The sequence below is a fragment of the Rhipicephalus sanguineus genome, chromosome 3, assembly GCF_013339695.2.
Source record: "Rhipicephalus sanguineus isolate Rsan-2018 chromosome 3, BIME_Rsan_1.4, whole genome shotgun sequence".
NCBI lineage: Eukaryota > Metazoa > Arthropoda > Arachnida > Ixodida > Ixodidae > Rhipicephalus > Rhipicephalus sanguineus.
In genome coordinates, this window is record NC_051178.1 from 155,692,766 (window position 1) to 155,719,858 (window position 27,093).

Sequence of the window (27,093 nt, forward strand, 5' to 3'; positions counted from 1 at the left end):
GTTTGACACCTTCCACTGTCGGGAATCGTTCAACGCCCCGCTACTCCTCAGTCGTCGATTTTTGGATTGTGAACGCCATCCTGTCCTCACACGCACTGCCACGTCAATTGTACGACGCTCTTTATAAGAGCCTCTGCTCTCTACTGTGCATGCGGATGCCCGTGCATGCTCTGATCCATGGCAGAGACTCCAATCGCATCCCTAGATGTCTCGCTACATTCTCCCATAGCAGCATAGGCATCTATGTAAACAGTCATGTTGTTACGTTGTTTCATACCTTTTCATTTGAACGCCCCTTGTACATTTTAGGTCTGAAGCGAATTCGAAGCGAATAGTGATTTGGTCGAATAATTTCGAATTGAATTCGAATATTATGTATCACATATTATAAAGAAAAATTAGCATATTTGTCATAACCCAATTAACCTGCATATTATTATTTTTTAATTGAAATAAGGCTAGTTAGTTTATTAATTAATTCGGTTTTTATGGCGCAAAAGCAGCCAAGGCTATGCTGTGCCAGTCACAAGGTGTTGAGTAATGATGCAGTGCAAATGTCATTCTTTTTGGTTCATAGGAAGTGCAAGCAACTTTGAATAGTAGCATGATTTGACTTTCGGTAGAATGCTAGTTATAACCTGCAAAACATGTTACATTTTAATATTTACTATACTTAGAGCATATTTATTTATTTATTTTTATTTACAAAATACTGCAGGCCAAATAGGGGCCCAAGCAGGAGGGGCAAAAGTACATGAGAAGGCAGAGCAAATAAAGGCAGAGCAATCGCATACTCAACAGAAATCAACACTGATAAATATAAAAAAGAAACTGCAGCATAAATTAAGGCAAAAACCGCATAATTTATTTAGAAGTGGCACTCCAAATTGAAGCAACAAAAGTAGAAACATAATCAAATGAAAATTTTCACACACTCGAAATAAGACCGTGCTGCAAAAGCACGTCATATATAGATATACACATAGAGGCACAAAATAAGGCAAGTGACATTGGCTTTTTAGACTAAGGAGCAGGGAAACAGAAAATAACAGATAATGAAGGTATAAAAATTTGGTACATCATGATCAGAAGTTCAAATAGTTACATGTTCTAAGAAATTGGTGTTATGTAAGGGAGAAAATGGTAGGTTGTTCCAGTCGGGTGATGGTTTGCGGGAAGAAGGAATATTTGAAAAGATTAGTGAGTGTCCGATAGGGTGTTAGAGAGTCAGCGTGACGATGCCGTGTTATTCGACCAGTAAGTGACATTATATAAGGACTTGGGTTTATGGCTAAGAGTTTATTTTTCAGCGAAAACAGAAAGTTTAGTCTCTGTATTTTTCTGCGTAACTGTAGTGTTTGAATACCATTCTGTGTCATTAAACTAGAGGGAGAGTCACCATTATGATATTTAGAATAGATGAACCTGACAGCTTTACGCTGAATCATTTCCAGTGAATCGATATTAGTTTTTGTGTACGGATACCAGGCAATGCTGGCATATTCAAGTTTAGGCCGAATTAGTGATGTATAAGCCGTTAACCTAGTGCTAGAGGGTGTATCTTATGTCTGAGAAAGCAAAGTTTTCTGAAGGAAGAGTTGCATATGGGGGGTGTTGGTAATGTGCGTATTCCAACTGAGGTTAACATAAGCCGGTATAACAAGCTTTTGAACTTAAAAAATGATTAATCGATGTGAGGGTGATGTGTTCATTTAACCTTGGAGTGGGGCTTCGTGGCAGTGTTGATTTTCCCTGGAAAGGTGTATTCACGGTATAGCAACCCTCCACTGCAGTGAAACCACCTTCACAGGAGGTTACATGCGGACTAATACACCTATTCGTTCTTTCGAATACTTTTAAATTTCCAATAATGTAAATTCGAATCGAAGTGAATTTGAATACTGTAATATTCATTTGAATATTTGAAGTGCTTGAATATTCGCACAAGCCTTATACCGTGGTTTTGGGACGTTAAACTGCAACAGTTTTTTTTTTTTTTTTTTTTTTTCAGAGATAGCACACTGCCCTCGAAGGTGCGACGGTGACGTGCATTTTTGTGTGCACTGTTTTTCAGTAATTGATGATCTCTCAATTGTGGACTGCCATATCATTTCTGATTCGGCAATCTGATCTTTTATTGAGGTCACTTGTTTCACGTTGCCACATTTCATTGTTGCCTGGCCATGAACGCGTGACCGCACGTTGAAGCGCCAGCCCCGGAACACTAGTCATTAGTCACGATGCCAATTGCTTAGGCATGGCTTCATGCTCTGCCTGCCACCAATCAGAGCCATTTTGCTTCTGCCGGGGATAGAAAGACACAAATAAAAAATGCAGTGATTCCACTCCTGCGCCAACTGCGCCAAAGTGCGCCAAATAGGATTTACTGCGCTATCCTGATAATATCGACAGATATTGCGCCAAACTGTGCCAGAGTCTTGGGTTTGGTGTCGTCTATCATCGGCAATCGCACCGCCGGCGTGCCAAAACAGCCAAATTTCGGGGGGGGGGGGTTGAACCCCCCCCCCTGGCTACGCCCCTGGTCTAGGCCAATCTGTAGCGAGAAAGTGTGGCGCCGATTTATTGGTGGACGCTTTCTGTTCCAGAAACACTGCTGATAGCTCATTTCAAGCGTCGTACGGCACGTAATTAAAGCAGTATTCCCTAATAACCATACGCGTGACGCTAAAATGTCTGTCACTTCTGTTTCTGCATGGACATCGCGGAATGAAAAATATACTTTATCCATGTTGTATCTTCATCTAGAAGAGCTTTTTCGTAATTCCTTTCACCACCCCATCCGGGTTTGTAATCGCTGTTGCAGTAAGTACCTCCTAAAGGCCCTGCCCTTTCGAGCTCGTGGGTGATAGGGTACGTCCCAATTCGAATTTTTTTGCTAGATTAAAAAAATGTAATTTCATTATTAAAAGCTTGTCTCCTGGTTGGAGCAGCCGTAATTCGGTTTTAATACGCTCAGCTGTCTGTAGTGGGCCCATCGCGGAATGCGCAATGGGAAGCGTCTACGCCATGTTACACGTCCGCCCCTCGCTTTCTAGGATCAATAGCTGACGGTTAAAAAAAGAAATCACAGTTTCGTTTAAGGGCGAAGCAATGAGTGCGATGCCAACAAATTGTATTGTTGTACGAAGTAAGGCTAGCAGCTGACTCTTTTGGATCCGATCTCTCGTAACTCAACAGAATGCTGGTTTAATTGAATATGACCGCTCCAGGGACCGAAGCGGTTTTCGTGCTGTCAGTCTTTAAACGCGAAGTAAGCGCTGAGAACACAGCAAGTCACCTGATGCATCGAGATAGCGTGCGTGCCAGTGACCTTTGAGCGACGCACCCCCCCCCCCCTTCCTCCCCTGACGTCCCTTTATGCTCCTTACAAAAGACGGGCGGGGCGTTTCCTGTCTGTTTGATGAGCAATCAACGGCAGTCCTCGCACGCGGGTTTATGTTATTGCATATGCGCCCTCCGTGTAACGAAGACGGCCGGCTCGTTTCATCTCCGCTTCAGCCGCATTCCTCGCCACAGCTCGCGATATTTTACCTTGCGGGTAGAACGTACGATGCGCGGAGTGGTGTTATCAATTTGGAACATGACGGCGACGGCAAAAACCTGTCGAGGGTGTCCGTATAATTGCTATCGCAAAAAAAAAAAAAAAAATGAGTCGTTCCACTCTGAGAGGTGGCTGACCAGCGAAGCTGTTTAGTGCACGGCACAGTGGCGACATGGTGGAGTGCAGTTTCATATGCAAGGCCAGGTTGTTGAAGGCCAGGCTGTTAGCGTTCAATACGCAATAATAATGTGAAAGCCTTAGATGCCTCATCAAACACGAAAATTGACCGTCGGCGTCGGCGGCGTCAACAGGAGTGATGCGAAAAAAATCATCACGTGATGACGTCATCATGACATCATCGATCGCTAAAACTTGTGACGTTATACACCGTGAAGTCACATGATGATGTCATCACATGACATCGTTGTTTTGCACTGCCTTAATGATCGGTGTGCCGATCATGGAGGCAGTGCAAAACCAAGCGCGGTGCAGAAAGCTTGCAATGCTTCCAATCCTGGTGGCGGTGCAAAACCACGTTAGGTGCAGAAAGGTTTGAGAGGGGGACAGGGGAGGATCAATACATCGAGTGAGAAGAAAAAGAAGGTGGTTTTCATCTTCGAGTCGTCTTAGGCGAATGCATAAGGGACCCTGTTAGTTGTTGTTTTTCTTTTTGCACTGCTCCCTAGAGGGCTCTAGGGGTTTTTCGGCGTACAGTCAGAATGTCCTAGCTATATACAGCTTTGCTGTAAAAAGAGAACGAAATTTGTTAAATCATGTAGTCCCCCATAAAACGCACTTTCGGGCACTTTCGCAGAAGCTTGACTTTGAAGCGGATCTCCATCTTCCAGGCAACTCGGTGCATGCACAAACGATAGTCTGGAAGCTTTGTGAGAACGCTTTTGCTACAGCACAGATAGGCCTCAGAAAGAGGGAGGAGAGTGTGAGAGGAAGTTGGCTTGTTGAGGCTAGCTAAATGACGTCATGTTGCACCCAGCAGTTGAGCCAATTGAGAAGAAAAACATGACTTTCGCCTTGTATTCATCTTAGGGGAATGCATTAGGGACATTGTAACTATTTAGCATTGAGGCACCATTGTACGTCGTAGCATTTATCTACCACGTCTGCTGATATCCGCTTAGATTTATTTAGTGTTAATTTTATTTATCCAGTATTCTGTTTATTTGATAGTGTCGAAAATAATCGCTGAAGAGATTATCCAAACACTCTAATGCATGACGCCCGTATTTTTGTATTATCGAGTGAAATATAGAGTGCTCCTGAGATGATTTTCCCCATTAGTTTGGAATGAATCGAAATATTTCTAGCTCTTCATAAGAGCTAATAATAATTATTCAGGTGCTTGAATGTAAATGCAACTTGCTTCTCCAATGTACTCCAGGATGTGAAATAGCTGCTCCAGAGTGCTCTCAGATGTAAAATTACTTGCTCCAAAGTGCTCCAAGATGTAAATTTTTGCTGCTCCAAAGTGCTCCAAAACTAAAATTTTGCTGTTCCAAAAATTGCTCCAAATCAGAAGTCCTCAGTAGCATCACTGAAAGTGATAGAAAGAAAAGTAGTATGTCAGGCAAGCTCACGCCAAGCTTCGCTCGCCCCCATTTTCTTGATGGGGAGGGCTCATGAATTTTTTCTATCTTATGTGGCTACACAGCTCAAGTCTCTGTTCTCTGGTTGTTCTATAATGAAATTATGTTAATTTAAATTCGTAAATGCTTTTTGGAAATGATGCACAACTGTCTTACACAACATATTGGCCAAGAGGATTTAATGTTGTGCAAACGAATTTGCGTGAAGTGCTCTCAAAATCATTGTCAAGCTTGTCACTTCTACAAATGAGCTTTATGAAGTGCTTTAGTATGACATGTCACAGAAAAAAAAAAAAAGAAAACGATCTTTCTTTCTCTCTCCATTCAGGGCACAGCTGCTGCACTAATTCATTCTCGCGGTGCACCGAAGGAAAGCTTGCCTTTGATGCCAGCTGCAGAAGCAATCTGTAAACGTGGGCCAAACTGTGTGTGGAGCTTTTCGCCGATCGACCCCGACTGGACTCCGTGTGTGAACTCTTCGTAGGCACGGCGTCTTCTCTCCCCGTCTGTCTGCGTGCCGCAGCCGCTCGTCTCGCTGCCCGAGAAGTGTCACGCATGCGCAGCGCCTTTAGGAGCTTTGCGCTCAGGGTCTAGAAACCGTAGATGATGCACTTGTTTCCCTGCACTCTTGTTGTGAGGCAATCTCTGAAGCCTGCTTGTGGTCCAACGTGGCTCTTCTGTCCTGGGCACTATTTCTGTGAGAAAAAAACAAACACACAAAAAAAGGGGGCTGGGGTGGGTGGGATGGGGCTGTGGGGGGGCATCGTGCAATGTTGTCTGCCCTTCTTGGCACTCAATGTCATGACCTCTCTCTCTTTCTGTCTGTTGGCTGCTTGGTATCGTGTGGGCCTTTTAAATGTGCGTGCGTGTCTGTGTGTTGGTGACATCTTGCATGATGAAGGGCTCTATTAGTTCCAGGTGAGTGCTCCCTGTGTGTGTGTGTGTGTGTGTACAAACGTGTGTGCATCTGTGCACGCTGCAATGTGCACGTTTTAAGTGTGGCTTTCTGAACCTGGCAGAACTTGTGATCTCTGTTGCTTCTGTGCTGCTACAAAGTTGACATGTTCGGGGTGTCAGTCTGACAGTGGTGTTCAGCCGTGCTTAACACCAGGGTTAATTTCGCGATTGGGTGGGACACACATTTTACATTGGCAGCAGTGCTGACAAGTCCACCTTTCCTGTTTATTACTTCATTTTTTCTTTTTCAAGTATTTCAGTGCATGTTCATTTCGCCACTTCTATTGGTGGGCTCCTCTGTGCAAGACATTTGCTAACGTGCACTGTGTCTTTTTGTCTGGTCACACAACTGTGTCCCATGTCTTCCCATTCCTCGTATCGGACCAGATGTGCTCAGCCAGTGCCAGATCTCTCAAAAACGAGTTTCCCCCAACCCCTGCCCTCTCTATTTTTCATTCTTTTTATTTCTTCACAATACTCGAGCCTTTTGGATCACTTTACTCATTGCTTTTCCTCTTTGGTTCCTCGGTTGGCACCTTACAATACTGAGCCAGCCAGGCTTGTACGCCTTATACACTTTTTCGTTTTGTAATGTACGGGGTTCAATATTTTGGACCTCTGTGGAGATCGTCGTAATGTCACAGTTCCTGGAACAAATCACTGAAGATGTCTTCTGGCATTTGACAAAGCCGGTCAACTGTGTTATATTGTCGCTGACGCTTTTTGGTGGGTGCAGATGTTCAAAACTCATTATGGAATCTTAGCATGTCACTGCACAGTCCTTGCGCCGCATTATTCTTCCATGAATGAATGTCCAGTGTTTGCAACAGTCCCGGTGCCGCAATTGGGTCTTGACTCGAAATAATGCATTACTCTTGTTTTTATTGTTTTTTCCAAACCGGGTGTATCTATATATGTATGTGTGTGCACGCTGATTTTGTAAGCCTTATTTTTACAGATGTATAAAACTTCTTTCTGGGGTGTACTTACTTGCTTTTGTTGCCTTTGTTTTAGAGCCGTTGCCTTTTTTTCTACACAGCCACCAGCATTTTCCAGCACAAGCCTTCGATGTACTAGTTTTGTTACTGCATTAAGCATTTGTAAGCCAGCAGCTACCTTTCTTGCACTCCGTTTGCGGGCTGCAATATTTTTTTTTAACTTTGGGATTTTACAATTTTTTGGCATTATTTACGCATCTGACTTCTGCCTTTGTACAACCTTTGTGCGAAGTATTTACCTTGTTAAACTTCAAAAAAAAAAGATTATGTTGCATTTTGCTTTGCTTGAGTTTTCTCAATTCATCGTGATTGTACTTTGTGCGGCAGTTTTTATTTTATTGTGGCAAGAAGAGTGGGCTTACTGACAAAGGTTTTTGAGACCTCAATTCGCTCATAGCCATTTGCATGGCCTCCCTTCGCTTTTTTTTTATTGTTGGGTCGCATGGCACTGACTCTGAGCCAAGGATGGCCACAGCCACATCAATAACACGTTTGCATCCAAGCACTGCACACTGGTGCACGTGAATTGTGTAAAGAAGTTGCTGGTAAACCTGCCACTATGCCCTAAAGCTTCTCGCCTCTCTTGCATGTCAGTAGAAACGTGTTGCCTCGTTTCTGTTTAACCCCTTCCCGACGGGCAAGTGACCAATGCATTTGGGTTTGCCATTGACGAAACTGTGCACGTAGCATTGCAAGATTGACTGGCCGTGGTCGTTGCAGACATGGTGGCAGTAAAAAAAATATGGCACTGCAATCACGCTGTAGTTATAAAAAAACAAACAAAAGGTGCTGAATGATGGCCCAGTCTGGTTTTTATGTGGTACCCATGATGACGGAGTGTGGTTGAAGTGCGGCATGCCAGAGGAAGGCGAGAGGGTGTTATTTTTGTTTGCTTTCTCGCCGTTATTCTAGGTGCAATGATGTTGGTTTTTTTTTTTGTTTGTTTCTCTAGCGAGATTGGCCACTCTGGGAGCGAAAAAGCAGGACTTTACGGTACTCCTCGGAGAAGAAAGCATTTAGTCGCCGTTGCAAGCCCCTTGTCGTGCCGGGTGTACGTTTTTCTTTAGTTGCTCCGAACTTGACTGCAAGTTTGGAGCACTGTCGCGCCCCCCCTCCGACATAGCTGCATCGCATTGTTTGTGAAGTTTGTGCATATGTGAATGTGCAGGCATGAGTTATGAAAGTGAGCATTTGAGCATGAGGTATTTTTGACATGCATGTGACCAGTCCACATTGTTTTATCCGTGCGCTGAAGTTTTTACATATCTATGGGTTTATTAACAGAAAAAATTTTATTTTCTTAAATATACAGTAGTATTACTTGTCTATAATATATATATATATTATACATATTGAGATATATATATATCTACAAAATGCGTCGTATATATAATATACATAAGCTCTCCGGATGTTTTACACGCATTTCTTGTTACTCGTGTGTTCTGTTACTGACGAGTTTTCTTGGAAAAACAGCGAAGTGTCAAGGTACAGTGTGCATTCTTCCATCAGATAGTGTTTGCTGTAACTGTTCCTTCCTGTACACATTGTTTTGCTCACTACAACTAATTTTCTTTTTTCGCTCTTGTATGATACCTGTATATTGCTAAATGAATAAACGTATTCGCAACACATCCTTGCTTGTCCAGATTTTTTACCTAAAAAAAAAATTTTGGCCTTGGATGGTCTTAGACTTTCATTTGTGTTCTCAGCAGCAGTTTGCAAGTGAGGGAAGTAATTTTAGTATTCTAATGTTGTATTCATGTACTGTGCAGAACATTTTAATTTTAATGAATTGGTAATGAGGCATGTTGCATTACAACGAAGGTCCAGGAGTTGTTGCACACAGTATTAACAGCAACAAGGATATCTGTACATTTGAAATTGCCATAGAAAGCTCACTTGGATAATTATTCCACGGCAATTTACGCAATAGTCTCCACGTTCACACAATAGGTCAAATGCTTTGCCATGATACACTAGGTTTGCGGAAAATAGTGGTTAGCCCTGGTACACTATACACTAGTTCACAAAGAAATTAAAATTTGCATCCAAAATGAGTGTACAAATATAATGCTCAAGAAGAATCATATTGCTTTAAAAGGAAACACTCCACAGATGAGTGAAATCAGTTTTTTCCTAGAAGAGTTTCCAGTCTTTACAAAGAAATTAAAATTTGCATCCAAAATGAGTGTACAAATATAATGCTCAAGAAGAATCGTAGTGCTTTAGAAGGAAACACCCCACAGATGAGTGAAATCAGTTTTTTCCTAGAAAAGTTTCCAGTCTTGATATTTTTCTAGTACAGTAGACTGTCGTTCATACCATTTTATACCTGTATGGTTAGGTAGCGCACTTAGGACGGGGACAAATGATCAGTCACTAGCTAGCCCAGCTCTCAACCTTATTGTCGTTCATACATTTTTGAGAAAAATGCTTAGAACAAATGTATTACCCAAGAAAATGAATGATCCACATTCACTTAAATGTTGCATGGTTTTGCTTGATAATATCTGAAACGCCGGCACCAGGAAATGGTACAAAACTGGAATGATCAACAAGGTTCTACTGCACAATTTCAGTTGCAAACATGTTCTTTTGTTGGGAGTGTTTAGTGCAACTCTGAGTAAAAGCAATGAATGGTAAGGGTACAAGGGGGGACAACACAGCATGAGCATTAACTTCCAACTGGTTTTTCTATCCCTACCTTTGTTTCCTTTTACTCTGAGTTGCGCTAAACACTCATGGGATACCAACTCTACCAAACTGCTACTCTTGATTCCGGTTTGCATGCTTGGTGTGAGGCCCAATCTTTTGCAATTGCATAATTACCGGTCGAAGGTCGCGGGATCGAATCCTGGCCGCAGCGGCCGCATTTCGATGGAGGCGAAATGCTAGAGGACCGTGTACTTGGATTAATTACGGCGCACATTAAAGAACACGAGATGGTCGAAACTTCCGGAGCCCTCCACTAAGGCAACCCTCGTAATCGTATAGTCGTTTTGGGACGTAAAACCGCAGCAGTTAAAATCTCGCGGCAGCGTTGCCAGATTGGAAAGAGGCTTGGACACCAACCCCAGAACAAAATTTCACCAGATTTCACCAACACTACAAAATGGCGACTATGACGTCATTTTTTTCTTTTTAGCGTTTTACTTTGCAAAAGCCCTGCCCCATAGAAAATATTTCTGTTGTTTATAACGATATTATTACAAAGGAGAGTGATTTGATTATTTCTGCACTTTTTACTTGTCGCTGTCACTACCTACCATATACACATTGTGCGCATTCGTACAATAATAAAAAAAAAAAATTTTGGAGCGTCGCCTTAGAGTGGGTGCTGTGCCGGAAAAGACCAGCCGACTCGGCAACGTTCGGTGCATTCTTCACTGGATCCTTCGTGTGTCCTGCAGCAGCAATTAGCTTCAGCCATGTATTCGTTTCAAGTACCCTTGTCAGTTCCTAAAATGCCACTTCGCTGTGTATTTTATTATGCTTATTTCGCGAAAGGCCCCGCCGCTGCCATTGAAGAAGGCAGGCGTATGCTTCCCACAACATCCGGTGACCGTGTGCCTATGGCGCACTGTGTATCGGCAGGCAAACTTCTGGGCAGCGAAAATAGCTGGAACCAACGAACAAGGCACCACGGAGTGAAATACGAGAACGGAAGAAAGAAAAAAATATATAAAATAGAAGAAACGGGACGGGGGTGCGAATGGGGGGCGGCAGAGGGAGCAGGGATATCTTCTCGAAGAAAAAAAAAAAGCACAGGAAGAGGGTGGATGGTGCACCATCGGAGCTGCATAGTCCGCAGGCGCCTTTTCCGAGCCCCAGGCAAAGAAACAAACGCCGAAGACTGATGAAATGGGCTACGTACAGATGGGAAGAACAGCGGGGGGAGGGGAGGGAGTGTAGCTATCTCTTGCACTACACTTGTACAGTTGTGTGGGGGGATGGGGAAAGAGCGAGGGGGCCGCACACAATTCCTCGGCGCGACGGGTGCGCGCAAACGAAGACGCGTCTACACGTGACAGTGGCGCTCAACAGATGCATCCACCGTTGCGAAGTGACGCACGAATAGTCAGGCAACCATTTTCGAAACAGCTCCAGGATCCCATAACACTTTCTTTGCAACAAATATTCACAGATTTTAACATTAAAGGAACATTACGATTACTTTTAATCGACAAAAACTACTATACATGCAATTATCTAGACTGAGGTATACGGCGTACGCATCAGTGACTGGAGCATTCGGGTTATTTTCTAACTATACTTTGAAATACAACAGTGACAAGAGTATTCAAGGTGGCTCTTTGCATAAGAATTAAGCTCTCTTTAACCGAACACCGCACATCGAGCTAAACATTTATTGAAACAGATAAACCAACCAGTTATCACTTAATGGGCTTTAGCGCCACAGACAGATAAATATCATTCTTGAAAACCGCATCTGCAAGAAATTTACATCACGCGATAACATTTGCGTCCAAAGGTAGCGCATCCAAGAGGCGCGACAAGGCGAATGACGCATAAACACACATACAGAAATTTTTTTGCGTGGGGGGGGGGGGGGGTTAAACCATAATTTATGTATGTTCGTTCGTGCGTTTGTATGTGTGCGTATATATACGCAAGCAAAATTGAAATTTTTCAGGGGGTTGAATCCCCCAACCGCCCCCCCCCTCCCCCTGGCTACCGCCTGATGTCTATGCCTGTCTACTTGTCAATCGCCGTCCCGTCTTCGATATGCTATGCCTTTGGAAGCTATAAATTGAAAGCGAGCCCGCCGTGCAACCCTTAACTGTTGTTAGTCATGCATGTAAGCTTGCACAAAAATGACCCCTCAATGCTCCAGCATATCGTTACTTCGGGGTTTTCCGTCCATGCTGAAGAGTGTATATTGGAAAAAATATTTGGTATTTCGAATATACACTATTGGATTCGAATGCCAAATCGAATAGAACACTATTCGATTAATTATTTGAAATTTTCGAATATATATTCGCACACTCCTAGAAACAGGCAAGGAGGTTTCTGGGTGGCCCACTCAAGGATGTTGAAAAGATGCTGGAGTGGAAAAGCCGAACGATAAGACGTCAGCTAAAAAAAAGTAGCAAGTCAGCTGCCACATGTGCTCTTAGTTTATAACCAATTAGCTTACCCTTATCCACGGTGTAAGGTATGTACTCGATCTACATATATCACCATGCCCTTACATCTTGTTTTCTCTTCGTATGATGAAGCCAGTGTCCACAAACCGACTTCAGTTATTTAGCCCTGTTTACTGTTTTTATCCACTTAGCGCGTGTTAAGGGCTCAAAAACTATAAAGAAAACAAGAAGGAAAAACGAGGTTTGTTTTGAACAAGGACCTTCGATGGCTAATTGTTCCGAACACATACTTCCCAACGTGCCTCTGTGTGCTTCCTTATCAAAGCCTTGGCGAGCTTTACATACTCATTCGGATATATTACTTTCCTCGTAACCGACCAGTGACTAACCTTAGTAACCTAGCATTTACGTCACCATAACAAGGGCATTTTCTAATCGGACATCAGACGAGAAGGCTATGTTTTTCAGGTAGGGTATGTCCAAACGCTGGCTTCACATTCGGTTCTGCGAAGTTTCGATTGCTTCCACTCTAGAATTTTTTTAACCTCCTTAGAGCCCGTCGCCTTCTAGAGCCATAAAGGTGGATATGCATAAACAAGGAGAAGGAGAAAATAAACTTTATTGAAGACGAGACAAACGAGCGGAGTGGCATCCAGCAGGTCCGCGAACTGTCCCGCGACCTTCGCCACACAATCGGCCTGCTGGTCGGTTTTGGTTTGAAGGTTTGTAGATTTGAGTGCAGCAAGAAACTGGCGCTACTCGTGGGATGTGGATGAAGCAATAAGTTGTCGGCAACAACGCGGTGTAAATAAGAACAATAGCAGTGACAAGCCATTCCCCAACATTTTTCACCACTTTTCACCAGATTTTGTCTGGTGTAGCCGTTCTGGCACCTCAACACCAGCAGCCCCCAATTTTCACCAGATTTTCCCAATCTGGTGCCGAATTTCACCATCTGGCAACGCTGTCTCGCGGTGATGCTCGTGTTACGTTGGCGCGCTCGGCCATTGGCTCGGCCCGTCGAAACCGCGCTATGGTTAGCGCGAGCGCGAGACTCGACTGGCCACCTGCGCGGCCCTAATGAAAGCCCCGTGTGCGTGCAAAACAAAATAAGCACAAGCGCATCGGTTGCGAGGTGGTGGCGGGGGGTACATGCCTTTGGCGAGTGGTTGGTCCCGGAGGACCCACCGTGAAAAAGTTCCTCGATGAATGGATCAGCAGCGATGAAGAAGACAACTGATCGGCCTCCCTAAAGCGATCATAGGGAGCTCCGACCGGCGCGGCGGCGGCACCATGAAGGAAATGGTGGGCGGCTGCTGCGTCTGCTCCGACGAGCGCGGCTGGGCAGAGAATCCACTCGTGTACTGCGATGGCCAGGGCTGCACCGTGGCCGTCCACCAAGGTAGAAACCCAATTCCTACCGAGCGGGCATTCCGTGTCCGGACCGTGGTCCGCACGCACGGCCAGCGGACGCCGTTTGCGCGCTCCGTTCGTCTGATCACTATGGCGGCAATCGTTCCGCGGCCGTCGTACCGTCCAGTTGCCGCCATAAACACGGCACCAATGTGTCCACCGGGCTCAGATTGCGGAAGAGAAACGAAGAACCCTTCGATCCACTTTCATTCCGCCAGTTTATCCGCGTGCCTACGGGCGTACCGTCGGTCGCGAGCTATGTGCGCGTTGTGGCGCACGCACGCACTCGGCGCGTCCTCGCGTCACGGCCTTTGAAACGTTGGCCCGTGCTCAATGTCTAACGGAGTCATTTTCGGGTTCGCTTATTGACGCCGTCATGTTCCACTGCCTCCGTTACACCGTTCGGGGATGAGCAGTGCTCGTCCCCGTGTCTTGTTTCGGGTAAATGCCATTTTCCGCGCCGCTGCCTGGACAGCCCGTTTCAACAGGCGCGATATGCGTGTGCAACTTCGTGCCGTTCAGCTGACGAAGTGGTCGCATAAATGCCACTATTTCCGCGCACTTTGGCGACTGCGACCGCATTTCTTCGCACAATAAAATAGACTGGCATTATTGACATCTGCCGCGCTGGTCGCGAATCTCGGAATCAGTTTCACGATGCGTATCAGCGTTCGCTCGTTATCGTACCGTACCGCCAGTTCATTTTGTTCCGTAGCAGCGCGTTTCCTGCGTACCATCACTAGACATGGGCTATTTGAGAACATGAAAGATCCATATCACAGCGAACTGGTGGCTTTCGGTCGTTCTTTTTCATGCATATGCGATCTCAATGGGGAAATATCTGGCCTAGAAAAGCAACTGTAACGTTCTTGTCGTTGTGCTTCTAACCGAGCATCTGTGCTAGACCTCAAATAAAATTCCTGTTCTACTTCTTGCAGACAGCGTAGTGATATAGGTCGTGTTTTTCATGCCCTAAACTGTCATCTAAACAGAGTTGTACAGGAGCGTATTCATGTCACTAGCCTTCTTTCTGACCTAATTATATTAAATCTACCGGAGCGAAATTTAAGAAGTTCTTGTGTAGTGAGTGGTAAGTGCTCGTTAAAGAAGCTTGGCAGGGTCACCAGCGTGCAGTTCCTCAACTATAGCTTTGCGCATCGCTGAACTGTGGCTTTAAAATGGTGAACCCTGTAAATTGATTTTTAAAGAAGTAAATCATCATGTGGCGTAGCTCATTTTGGTCACACGAACCTTGTTTTCCTGCAGCCTGCTATGGAATTGTGCAAGTGCCCACTGGGCCTTGGTTCTGCCGGAAGTGCGAGTCTCAGGAAAGATGTGCTCGTGTTGTGAGTATACACTTTTCCAGCGTGGATGAAAGCTTAACTTGATATTTTCAGACGGAGGCTAGTGCCATGTTTCTACGTCTGTCCATATCATAAATAGCTGTCTTTCTATATGCGTAACGTACAGCTGAATGCACACATCTTACTGCATACAGTATGCATGTAGCCACGGCTCCTTTGGTGCACCTGTTTTCGCAGGTTGAGCTAGTAGCCATGTTGATGGTGTTGCATGCTTGGAGCGCCATTATTTCTGTTAGATTGCTGCTGTGTTAGCTAGAGTGCAACACATACTGTGTGTTGAGTAGAAGCAGGAATACGGTTCTCGTACTGTAAACTATTCACACGTGGCTCTTGTCACAACCTTAGTAACTAGAGGTGGTTGGATAATAAGCATGGTGGCTGTAACATAGATATATTCTGCAGGGCCTTCATTGACAACTTATGCAATCTTAAGTGATTAGTTTTTGTGATACTGCGTACATCTGAGTATACGTAAGCATTAAAAAATATGTGCAGTCTTAGAATTGCTGGTAACGTACTTAAAATTGTGGTGTTATAAGAGTTTTAAAAAGGCGTTGCTGTGTTTTGACGCCTCATATCTTATGTGGCATTCTCCATGATTTCCTCATTTTGTATGGCACCAGCCACCAACCGAGAACATGTCATGGAGCCACAAAGGCGTACTAGATGTAAAAACATATATAAAGAACACATAAGTGCAGGAATTATGTATGCTGTTAGGTGCAGCTGCATGTAGCAGTACTGGTTGTGCCGACTTGTGATGCTGTGATCCATGTGTGCTAAATTAGGGCTGTTGCTGTATTGCATAACACAGTAAAAAAAGAACCATCGTAATTATGCTGCTTGCAATACATTTAAGCCAGTGGGTGGAACGGAGTCAGTCACTGTACCAGAGTTATACACTTTCAGGTGATCCATCATCGCGAGATGTCATCACCGGAATTGCTCTTGTAGTCTATGCAGTGTGTGCCCGCACTATTCTAAACCTCTGTCTGCTGTAGGCATGTAGGATGGCTTCCCATTCAGCATGTGGTCAGTGACCATGTCGGATCCACCCATATTATTCCTGTCATTCCTATAATTTCTTGTCCACTTTGTAGCAAAACAGTGTACTGAAAATGGTTGGCTACATTTGGAGCAGCAACGATTCTGGCTTAGAAAAAATATGTAGGCCTTGCTCAGTAGCAACAGTGGCACTGACACTGTACAATACATGTTTGGCTGACAGACAGATTTTTACTCAGCTACGCCACTGATCAGTTGCAGATAGTTATTCTTTTTCTAGGAGTCTGCCTCTCAGATGATTATTGATGACAATGGTTGCATGGATCTTTATGATTAATAATAATAATAATGATAAGTTTATTCGCTTCCTAGTGCGTGTTCTAATGATACAGTAGCAGCTGGGAAGGACTTCCTCAGTGTCACGTGCCTTACTCTGGTGTACTGCACACTCATATTTCAAGTGGGAGTAATTACGTCTGCACATACCCTCTGAATCTGTGTGTGCCCCTTATATGACTGGTTCATAAGCTGATGTATCCACAGGCTGTGGTCATGTGAAAGTAGCAGATATAGGCCTGCTGTATCGTGGTCAGTGCTACTTTCATCACTGGTAATGTTAATTATTTGTTATGGCGGAGTGGAAGGGTAATTTTGTTCAATAATAACTCTGATGCTTGCTATTGATAAAAGTAGACGGAAGGAACCCTCACTCATTCAGTGGATAAGTTCAGGAAGTACTTTACAAAAATGGACATTCCTTCAATATAGTTGTGCTGTGCTCAACATTATCTCTGTTGTTGTTACAAACGTTCACATTATTGTTGAGGGTGTGCTGTCCATTCTATGTTGGTGTTTTCAGGAGTAGTAATTTTCCTTTTCCATAGCATTTTTTTGGTGATAACGAAGCACACTGCTTGGTACATATTATGTTTTAGGTATATAGTAGCAAAATAAAAAAATAGTAGCGCAGCATGTTTCAGTCATATTGATATTCCTTCGGACCCTTATTTACTTTGCATATAAATAAACAGTCACTTAATCACTCCTGTAATAAAAAAAATTCATTGTGTCTCAACGTCAATGTTGGCCAACATATGCACTTGCTCAAGTATTTGGTATGGTATCTTTATGAAACTCTTTTGTTTCATGCCTGCAGTTGTCCAGGAGCCATTGCTAAGTTCTCAAATTTTGGGTTGTGTGATTAGTTTGGATTTAGGTACAGATCTTGTCATGGGGTTGTGACGATCAAGAATGCAGCAGCCAAATCAATAAAAATTTGAACTTTTCATTTGGTGAGCATGCATCGAGCAAAACAGAACACTTGCGATACAATGAAAGCAGCAATAACAGTTCTCAGTTATCAAAACTGAATCACTCGGTGAAATGTCCTGCTCTATACAAATTTGTTATTGAACGTCACAGCATAATTGCTGGTGCTCCTGTAAGTTCTAGAATGTAGACTGCGATTTGCATCACACGTGTAGTCTGATAGGAATGAGCGATAATAATCTAGAAGGCTCGAATGCATGAATACATGGCTTGCAGCATGCATTAACACATGTAGAAGTTTCGGGCGATTAATGAAGCGATCACTGTCAAAAAAACATGCGTGCGCGACGATATAAACAAACTTTCAATAATAAGGCATCTCGTTTGAGGGAATATCACTCAAGCATCTATCACCTCTAATTTTTTACATTGGGTCCCTTCGATGAAATATCGGTGTGCATTTGCCCTTTGGTGTGTGTATTGGCAGTTGTGAAACAAGTGCAAATGTTAAGAACAGGTGCTCAACTTTTGGTGTGCCATCTGCAGCGGTGTGAGCTGTGTCCATCCAGGGACGGAGCACTCAAGAGAACTGACAACGGCGGTGAGCTACATTCTTGTTCAACTTTCAGCTTTTTAACGCGTCTTTTAGTTTCTGCCTTTGCCACTTCGCTTTACGTTGGCATGGTTTGGGCCTTTATGCATAGTTTGGGGCTTGTTTTGGTGACTGGATAAACGGTGGTGCGAAATCACTCTGGTGTTATTACTTGCACGAGGTCTTCTACGTTACATTTTCCAGTTCACTCATTTTGTTTGTCCACAATAGTCCGAAACTTCCAGTGTCACGAAGACTGCGCCCCCCCCCCCTCCCCTCCCTTCAGTGCCTGTCATCCACCTCCTTTGTCAAGTTGCTCCGGCTACCACTGCCCAAAAGGCGGAAGGAGAATTTTGTCCCCGCCCTCTACCTCTCTCCTAATCTCACCCCCCCCCCTCACTCCCCCCAAAGTACACACCTGGATCCGCCCCTGCACGAAGATGTGGTGATGCTGCTGTCAGCATTATTGTAAGCAAGCAAGTGATAACCAGTATTATGCTGTGGTGCGTGTGAATTACCTGGTGCATGTATAGTGTAGCTTAAATATGAGAAGTTCTGCAGGTGTGACGTTTCACGAAAAGCTAGTCAAATTTTTTTAAGCTGTGTTTCTAAATGCTTTTTCTTTTCTGGATGTTTGCCATTTGAGGTGGTGGACTAAGAAAGATCACAGATGCTGTTCCTCTTGCCTGCACCCCAGGCTTTAAATTGCACTACTGCACTCAGATTGTATGCTTGCATTTAGTTAGCATAATAAATGTGGGCGTCAGTCTCAATTGAAGTTTTGTAGTCCTGTGCTTTATGGCAAAAGAATAAAAAGAACCCTCTAGGTGGTGCTCGTACATGCAGAAAACGAATACCTACTTGATGAAGACGCCGTATCAACAAGTAGTTGCTTTTTTTTTCACTGTAATAGCTGGAATCGGCACTTTAGCCTTGCCATAGTCTCAGTGATCTCCCCAGAAACACAATGCTTGTTTCTCAGTCTGCCTGCATGCTATGTTACACATTGACAATTGTTGCTGAGCTTTTTGTGGGTGGCTTTTATTGAAATACTGTGTTAATGTGAGAAATGTGAAAAGCTGTCACTACAATGACATCTTATTTCCTCTTAGACAAAAAAACTGGGCCTGGGCAGATCACGTAATGCGTAGGACAGGAACTGGTGGTCAGTGGGAGTGATGGAATAGATACTGAGAGATGTGAAACGTAGTTGAGGATGGCAGAGGGCAAGGTGGGGTGATGAAATCTAAAAAAAAAAAATTGCAGGCCTGAAATGGAATTTGCCCGTGCAGGACAGGATGGGTTGGCTATCATTGGGAGAGGTCTTCATCCTGCACTGGTCATAAAATAGACTGCTTATGATGATTACTTTTCGCTCACAATGTATACAGTATAGAACTAAAATGTAGAGCTGTTCGAATAGCAAAATTTTGGGTGCGAAGCGAATTTGAATATTGAAGTGTGAGTGTGAATCGTATCGAATATTTTTCGAATATTTCTCGAATATTTCTAGAATATTTTTCGAATACTTCGAAGTGAAATTGCAGTTAGAGAGGATTCCTAAGCATATTCTTTTGAAATAGCAACATTAAAGTGTTTCTTTTCGCTAGGTTGATTAAGCACTGGCGGGGTGATGTTTCATAGTTGTCTTATCAAGAATGAGGCAATGTAGAGGCCGAATTGTATTTATGTACATGATTTGGTGCAACCAAAGTTTTGCCGACAACATTTTGCACGTGATAGGCAAAGATGCCATTTCGTCAGCCTCCCCTCCTCTTTCAGCTTCTGTGGAAGCCCAAGTGATGCGGTGGACAAGGGTCTGTTCCCTTCAAGTCCGGTGTTCCAAATCTGCCTCGTAGACAACTATATATAAGAACACCTGAAATTTTAGATGCTAAAAAGCTTTGGCTTCCGATTTTTCGGACTTCAATTGAGCCCCCACCTCTGCCACATCTTTCATCTCCATGCTGGAACCAGCGTTTTCTTGAGTCAATACATTTGCAACCGTAGCAGAGCATGAAAGGCAGCTTTGCCGCAATGCCGGGGTGTGATGAGGTGAAGCATATTGAAAATCTAGAGACCACTTCCAATCGGACGTTGACTGTGTCTTGGCAAAGTTCGACCGTAACGGAGCTTGAAAAGCAGCTTTGCCGCACTACCGGGATGTGATGAGGTGAAGGATATTGAAAATCTAGGAACCACTTCCAATCAGACGTTGACTGTGTTTTGGCAAAGTTCGACCGTAACTGAGCGTGAAAGGCAGCTTTGCCGCAATACGAGTGTAGTGAGGTGAAGCGTATTAAAAAATCTGAAGGGGTCACTTTCAATCGGACATGGACTGTATTTGTTTTTGGGAAGTTCGAATAGTTCGAATAGTAAAATTCCAGTGCGAATCGAATCGAATAGCAAACCCTATTCGAAAAATATTCGGAATTTCGAATATTCGCACACCCCTACTAAAAAGTTTTACCCAGAAGGACAAAACAATCATAACCATACGAAGTGGAATATTCAGTGGAAAAAAATGATGATGTTTTCTGATTATCAGTTGTTTCAAGTACTAAGGAACCACTTGCAGTTCCTTGCTTTACCTAAAGGGGAAATGGTGATGCTTCTTGTACTTTTATCAATTCCCTCAGTTTTTTGCATTTCTGCGAGAAAGATTTCGATGCAAATTACCAAACCCGAGTGCCAATCACGGCTGTGCGAGATGGCATGTAGAAACCACATTTTCTCATGAGACCTTTGCATTGATGCTTTGCCCTACAAGCGACTGAGCCTGTGCACTAGGCTTTGTGCTGCATACTTTTTTTTTTACTCTGTGCTTCTTTTCAGGGATTGTACAGGACTCCTGGAAGCCTTTATCATGCTCGTGCCACTTTGACTGTTTCATTCTGTCCTGTTTAGGACAGGTCCGTAACAAAGCATTATTGCCTACAGTAGGTGGTTCACACACAGAGTGCCACCTGAAAGATAAGGCGTAAATAGTGTCCGTTGCAATCTGCTTCAACTTTCTCACCTCCCAGCCAACCAATCAACAGATAAAGAGGTGGTGTGCACACTCAGCACGTGGAAATGACTACGTCCTTTTTTTTTTCCTTTCTTCTTCCTCTTCTTTGCAGGCTGGGCACATGTTGTCTGTGCATTGTACATCCCGGAAGTGCGCTTTGGTAACGTGACCACCATGGAGCCCATTGTGCTGCAGCTGGTTCCGCAGGACCGCTTCAGCAAGGTTAGTGTTCTATCACTTAATTTAGCACAGCTGCAGGAGGGGGTTCCATTGCCTTTTCCATGTCTCTTAGGCGCTTTTCAAACAGCAGCTGGCCAATTTTCCGAGTACACTCCTTTATTCTCCTTCATTTTATTGCTCAGTAGTTCAGACTCATCATGGCATGTGTGTAAAGAAGCTAAAAGCAGACACTCCTGATATCTCTAGCACAGGAAATTGCGATCAACTTTGTCTAGAAAACCCAAACTGCACTAGTGATGAGAGCAACTGCATCTCGCTGTTGGATGAGTTTCAAGCTAGTGAGTTCGGAGCGTGATGAGGATGCTCATTTGGTGCTTGCTCGACAGGCAGTCATTGTAATAACCTTCTCACTTATTGGTGTCTGCTGTGGAAGCAACAATGGCACTGGTAGATTCCTTGCAGCATTTTGGCAGCAGTATAATTACGCCCTGCTCTGAGAAGATTGCAGGTGGAGTGAGTTTGAGAAATCTGCGTTTGAGCAACTCACAAGTTAACAAAAATCAATTTAAACCATGTACTTCAGTGTAGTTGAGCAACGTGGTACCAGTTCTTCTAGTAAGCTCCCGTGAGACTCGGTAAGTGCAGAAAAGAACATTATGCAGTGGTTTCACTAGTACTAACTCTGTTCGCATGCTATGTGTGTTTGCATAGAGTGATGTAGGGAGAGAGCTTTGGTGATAGCCATGGTAGAACATTGAGCTTGAGCAGTGGTGATGCGGATCTCTTGAAGCAGGCTAGCGTATCTTTTTCACGTATTCAATAATGCACCTTTTCGAGGTCCAGATATATTGCCAGTTTATCGCTTGTCCGGCCGCGTAGATCATTACAGAGCAGTTTACCCTCCACCGGCGCAGACTACCTCTCATCTTCACTCCTTTACAACTGTGGGACTGGGGACTGTCTACCAGCAAACACCGTGCACTCCTCGGATCTGCATAAATTCAAGGCTGCTCTCAAATTATTGTTTCCCTGAAATTAAGTAATAAAGAGTGTGTGTTCCCTCTCTTTGCAGAGTTGCTTCATCTGCGAGCAGCACCACCACGAGAGCAAGGCGTCCATTGGGGCATGCATGCAGTGCAATAAGTCTGGGTGTAAACAGTACTTCCACGTCACATGGTACGTGGACCAATGCTATTTTCTTGGAAGCAAGAGAGACAGTGACGAATAACAGCGCTACTCTTGTGGATAAGGGCACAGATCTTATCGCTTAGCACACCCTCAAGTGTACGAGTTTGTTCACGACAAAATTTAAACACTTTTATGCATACTTTTCATCAGCCATGACTGTTGACAAGACGGACACCGCGAGATTTGCTATTACTATCAGCTTACAAGGGCTTCGACCTTTCCAAGCAGCTTGCAAGGCCCCTGCCAATAAGTAACGGTTCTGACAATGTCATCTCAACCATTTGTAAGCAGTGGTTTTTGATATTGCAACATCTAGTGCTCATTCTTGGCAGTCTGCAATTTGAGGGTTTCATGGTTAACCCTTTCAAACACCACCTATGAAGAACTGCCTGTAAATGCGTCAAATCGATACAATGTTATTTCAAGGCACTCGATATTATATTGCAACAAAAATAATGTCGTAATACATTCATTTATGTTTGTTACAGCAAGATTTCCTAATTACTTTGTAATTAAATATCTACTTATTCTGAAGCCATTCATGTTCTGTTTTTGCATAAATAGAATAAAATCTCAGTCTAGAAATATAGTGCAAATTCGTTGTCGGTTATGTCCATGTTGAACAAAGAAAAATTATACTTTTGATGTGGATTGTGGGAAGTGGCACGTCAAACGACTCGTCGAATGTGGTAGTTCATTCAGCAAAATAATCGTGTGCAAAAGTACACTGCGAAATGAAGTTAAATGAAGACAAATTAATTATGCAGGAGGTTCAGTTCATCCAAAGCTCAATGTATCGTGCTCTTTCTTATCCCCTAGTCATTACAAATTGCAAAAACAATTGATGTACACAATTGTGTACATAGCGTGTCAAAGGGTTAAATAAGGTTATATATGCTGATGTTGTAAATGTAGCCATACCTTTTAGCCATACTTTCAGATAAGTTCAACGTTTCTTCTGGCCTCCTGAAGTTCAAACGAACATGATTTTTGTGTTTCCATTAAAATAATGCTTTTCCTAGACCTCAGTATATCTGACCTCTGCTTATCGCTGAAGGTGGCCTTAAACTTAGCTATGATGCCAAGGCAACAAGGTCAACATGCGCAGTTCTGGCAGGAACCGTGCATGTGCCTATGTGTGAAAAGCTTAGTCTGTTGGAAGTGTGAGTGGTTTAAGATGAAAGCATCCGCTCTAGCTATTCTCTGATTTGTGACTTTCAACTGGCAGAAGCTGTGCACGATGTAAAAGGAATGCTTTAGCGATGAACACCAGGTTAATTTTAACCACACGACCTACTCCTGATGTCTTTTAAGTTCTGGCCGCCCATATCACTCCGTCAAATTCTACACAGTCTGTCTTGGGGTCAGCCGAAGGGATGAGCCGTGCGATAGGTAATGGCTGCGCATTGCTGGACCTCTCTGGGAACGTGTTGTTTCTTTCTGCTTCAGTGCGCAGGCAGCGGGCCTTCTCTGTGAAGAAGCTGGGAACTACATGGACAACGTCAAGTACTGCGGCTACTGTCCCTACCACTACCAGAAAGTGGTTAGTGCGGTATGTATCGGGCACAGAGGCATCTTTGAAGCCGAGTTGCGGTCCCCTTTTATGTGTTTACTCCCTCTCTCTTTTGAGTTTTAACTATTGTGTGCAATTGAAACAGAACCAGCGTTGTGAGTGAGTGCTCTAAAAGCCTTTGTTTTATGCACTATCTTGGCACTTTCACTTTTTCTTTGCTAAAAAGAGCTGACATTGCCTAGTGGCAATCTCATGCCTGTGCAACCGTGGCATGTATTCTTTCCAAGATTACAGGTGTTTGCATAAAAGTGCTCTCCTGAGAGAAGCCTAAGGGGCCAAAAGCATCTGTGTGAGCCACATTTGCTATACTCATATAGAATTTAACATAAATTTAGTGAAATTTTAAATTTAAAAGCATGTTGTGTAACTGTTATTTTTTTTCAAATAGCAATATATATCACCTCAGGGTATTTTGTGTTCAGCGTTTACATCTTTGAAACTCCGGGCGTAGAAGTTGTGTTATTGCTTTTAGAAGAGAACCGTAAAGGAATTGGGGTTTTTGCTGCATGACCCAGAGTGCAGGAATTTTTCTGGCAACATTCATGAATGATTAACACACACACAATCACGTTCTTTTCTGACATGAACATAATACATCGCAAGTACAGTCACTCGTGGGTAGCTGCAATGGCAAAGTCATGTAACGAACTCATTTCATAATAATCCTTGTTATCAAGTTCTGTCTTAAATTCTAAGCATAAGCAAAAAAAAAAAATTTGAGATTTGTTTGTTGATGCTCTCTCTGGTCTCTGCTCTTTATTTAACAAAGGAAAAGTGTATAGTAGTGTGCATGGACATGCTTCACAAGACATGTGATGCTTTTGTTTGTATTGATAGCCCTTGTTGACATTGATTATCTTATGCGCATTGAGCATCTCGGTGACCTTCCTAGACCAGTCGGGCCTTTTGTTCTTGTCTTTTTATCCTGTTTTCTTGTGCCACACACTCTCGCATCAAGATTGAACGAATGCCAACTAGCACAATCTCCTGGCTCCCTTGAGTGTAACTTGGTTGAGTAAACCATCATCTAATCTCACAGCTACCATACACAATGCAAAGCAGCATCAACTCTGTTCCCTTCCTATAGCCAGTTACAACGGAAGCAAAAAATGCCAGCTCTGCCCACAGTCATTGCTGTCCCTCCCACAGAGAATTTGCACAAATGCTCCATCCAATAGCGCTTACTTATTTTCATGATGTCAAGCACTTCGGGAGCGCTTCAGATAGTTGACTTTCCCATACAGACACACGTTTGTGTCTCCGGTATTAGGTCGGAAACTTGCAGGTGCCAGTTAATTTCGTCAGGGACTCTGACACCGCTGCTCAGCCAAATGTAATGTTTTAGGTAGTAACGACAAACCTTTAACTCTCTGTATGCGTAGTATTTACATTAGCCGAGAAAACGTACTTGCCATTCGAGCAGAAACAAACTAGGACTACTGTCTTTCACAGGTGAATGTCAGGCGCGGTTCAGTTATGTGGTTGGAGCTTATATTTTTTCTTAAGTTGTAACCAACTATAGCGCATTACCACTGCTTGCATGTTTGCAACATGTGAGAAATGTTGCCATGGACCATTGTCATAATTTCTTTCTTTATCAACGAGTTGAACCCATGTGCTTAGTGGTCTGGTGCTGTGTGTGTGCAGAAACGGGACAACAACATCAAGATTATCCCAGCCTTCAAGCCTATTCCAGCGGAGTGCGATTCACGTGAGGGCAGCCCTGAGCGCAAGCCTGCCCGGGCGCGCATCAAGGGGGGCAGCAGTATGAGTGGGGAGCGGCGTGGATGCAGCCGGCCGCCGTGCAATGGCCAGGTGTCCTCAGACGGTGGTGCCAGCAGCGATGCCACAGAGCCACGAAATGGGGCCACGTCTGGGGGGTCGTCGCCCTCGCCAAGCACGGGCACACCCAGTACTCCACTGCCTGTGAGTCTCCTTTGCTAGCTGGAGCCGTATTCGTGCTCATTCAAAAGAAAACCCACTGATCTCTCCGCGTGAAGTGTTCCAGAATTCTTCCATGTCCTGTGAATGACGGAACGTTAAGAGCTTGTTGGTAGGAATTCAATGCAGAAAAAATTGTTATCTGGAGCCATATTCGAGCTCATTAGGAAGAAAACTGCTGATCTTTCTGCACAAGGTATTCCAGAACTCTTCCTTGTTCTTTGAATGACGGAAAGTTTGGAACTTGTTGGTAGGAATTCATTGCAGAAAAAGTTCGGCATGCAAGAAATGAAAAAAAAAGGGCATCCCTTCTCTTGTGTCTGCATCTGAATGGCTAACTTTTTCTATTTTGGATCCCTTCCTTATCCCTTGATCACATAAAACTGCGCAACTGTTGACATTAGACATGATATGGCATGCATGTCTGAAGATATGGCATATTTCTTTGCATTCTATTAGATTATTAGACGCTGAATAAACTAGATGTCTTTCCAGCATAAAACAGGTTACTCGGCACTCTTCTTCTGCAGAAACATCTGCAGTGCCCAGTATCATGATGCCATACATGCATAAGCTCAACAGTTCTGTTTGCCTGGATATCATTATTTTTCACATTGTACTGATGCCCTCAGAATGCTCGGACAAATGTTTTCTATCATTTGGTGTGAGTTGGATTGCCATCACAGAGTGATGTCATGTACACTACCCCCATAAAACTCTGGTTCCCCTGTGGATGAGTTCTCAGAGGACGCGGGGGGCGCCCGCACCCAACACCTCTGGGTGCACATGTCTGTCATTTCCCTTTGTTTCCACAATGAATTAACTGCAGTTAGCAGCCAGTGGTACTACACTTAAAGTTCGAATGTCTGTTGAAAGCAAGATTGTCGGCTAAAATTCAATATATTAATTTGTTCTTTACAATATCCAGTGTCTGTTACAAAAGATGTCCAATTAAGAGGAGAGATAGGGTGGCCGAACATGTGGGCAAATGGTGTCCATCATACCCACTTGTCTGTTATATCAGTGCCTTTTATAAAGGGGTTCAACTGTATTTGCTTTTTGTATGTGGGTTCTGAATGGAGATAACTTGCTTTGAGCTTACAATAGAAGATGGTGATCCTCATATGAGAATATACGCCATCACAGTGGTTTCCCACTGTTTCACTGAGCTTGTTAATGAGAAATCTTTTTTGTCTTGAACGTGCATGGGAAGAAATGCTCACTTTGACACTGTCTGTTCACAGGTCTGTTCAAAAGAGGGGGGATCGCTCAAGGGCTCGTTTCTTTGTTAGACACAACCTAATGAAACCAACAGACAATGTA

General features: G+C 43.7%; 2 protein-coding genes across 13 annotated transcripts in view; both read left to right on the top strand.

Annotated features, from left to right (window-relative positions):
* The window catches only part of LOC119387528 (fibronectin type-III domain-containing protein 3A), a 75,717-nt gene extending 66,960 nt beyond the window's left edge, over positions 1-8,757 (top strand). For all 4 annotated transcript variants that reach the window (XM_037654941.2, XM_037654942.2, XM_037654945.2 and 1 more), the window contains one exon: positions 5,495-8,757. The gene's annotated coding sequence lies outside the window, so the exon portion shown is untranslated. The remainder of the gene's footprint in view (positions 1-5,494) is intronic.
* Positions 8,758-13,308: 4,551 nt separating this feature from the next.
* LOC119387532 (protein AF-10) overlaps positions 13,309-27,093 on the top strand; it is a 52,224-nt gene continuing 38,439 nt past the window's right edge. For all 9 annotated transcript variants that reach the window (XM_037654949.2, XM_037654951.2, XM_037654952.2 and 6 more), the window contains exons 1-7: positions 13,309-13,637; positions 14,915-14,994; positions 17,833-17,887; positions 21,001-21,110; positions 22,141-22,244; positions 23,706-23,808; positions 25,477-25,755. In XM_037654949.2, coding sequence (XP_037510877.1) covers positions 13,529-13,637; positions 14,915-14,994; positions 17,833-17,887; positions 21,001-21,110; positions 22,141-22,244; positions 23,706-23,808; positions 25,477-25,755 — 840 coding nt within the window. In that variant the 5' untranslated portion in view covers positions 13,309-13,528. The remainder of the gene's footprint in view (positions 13,638-14,914; positions 14,995-17,832; positions 17,888-21,000; positions 21,111-22,140; positions 22,245-23,705; positions 23,809-25,476; positions 25,756-27,093) is intronic.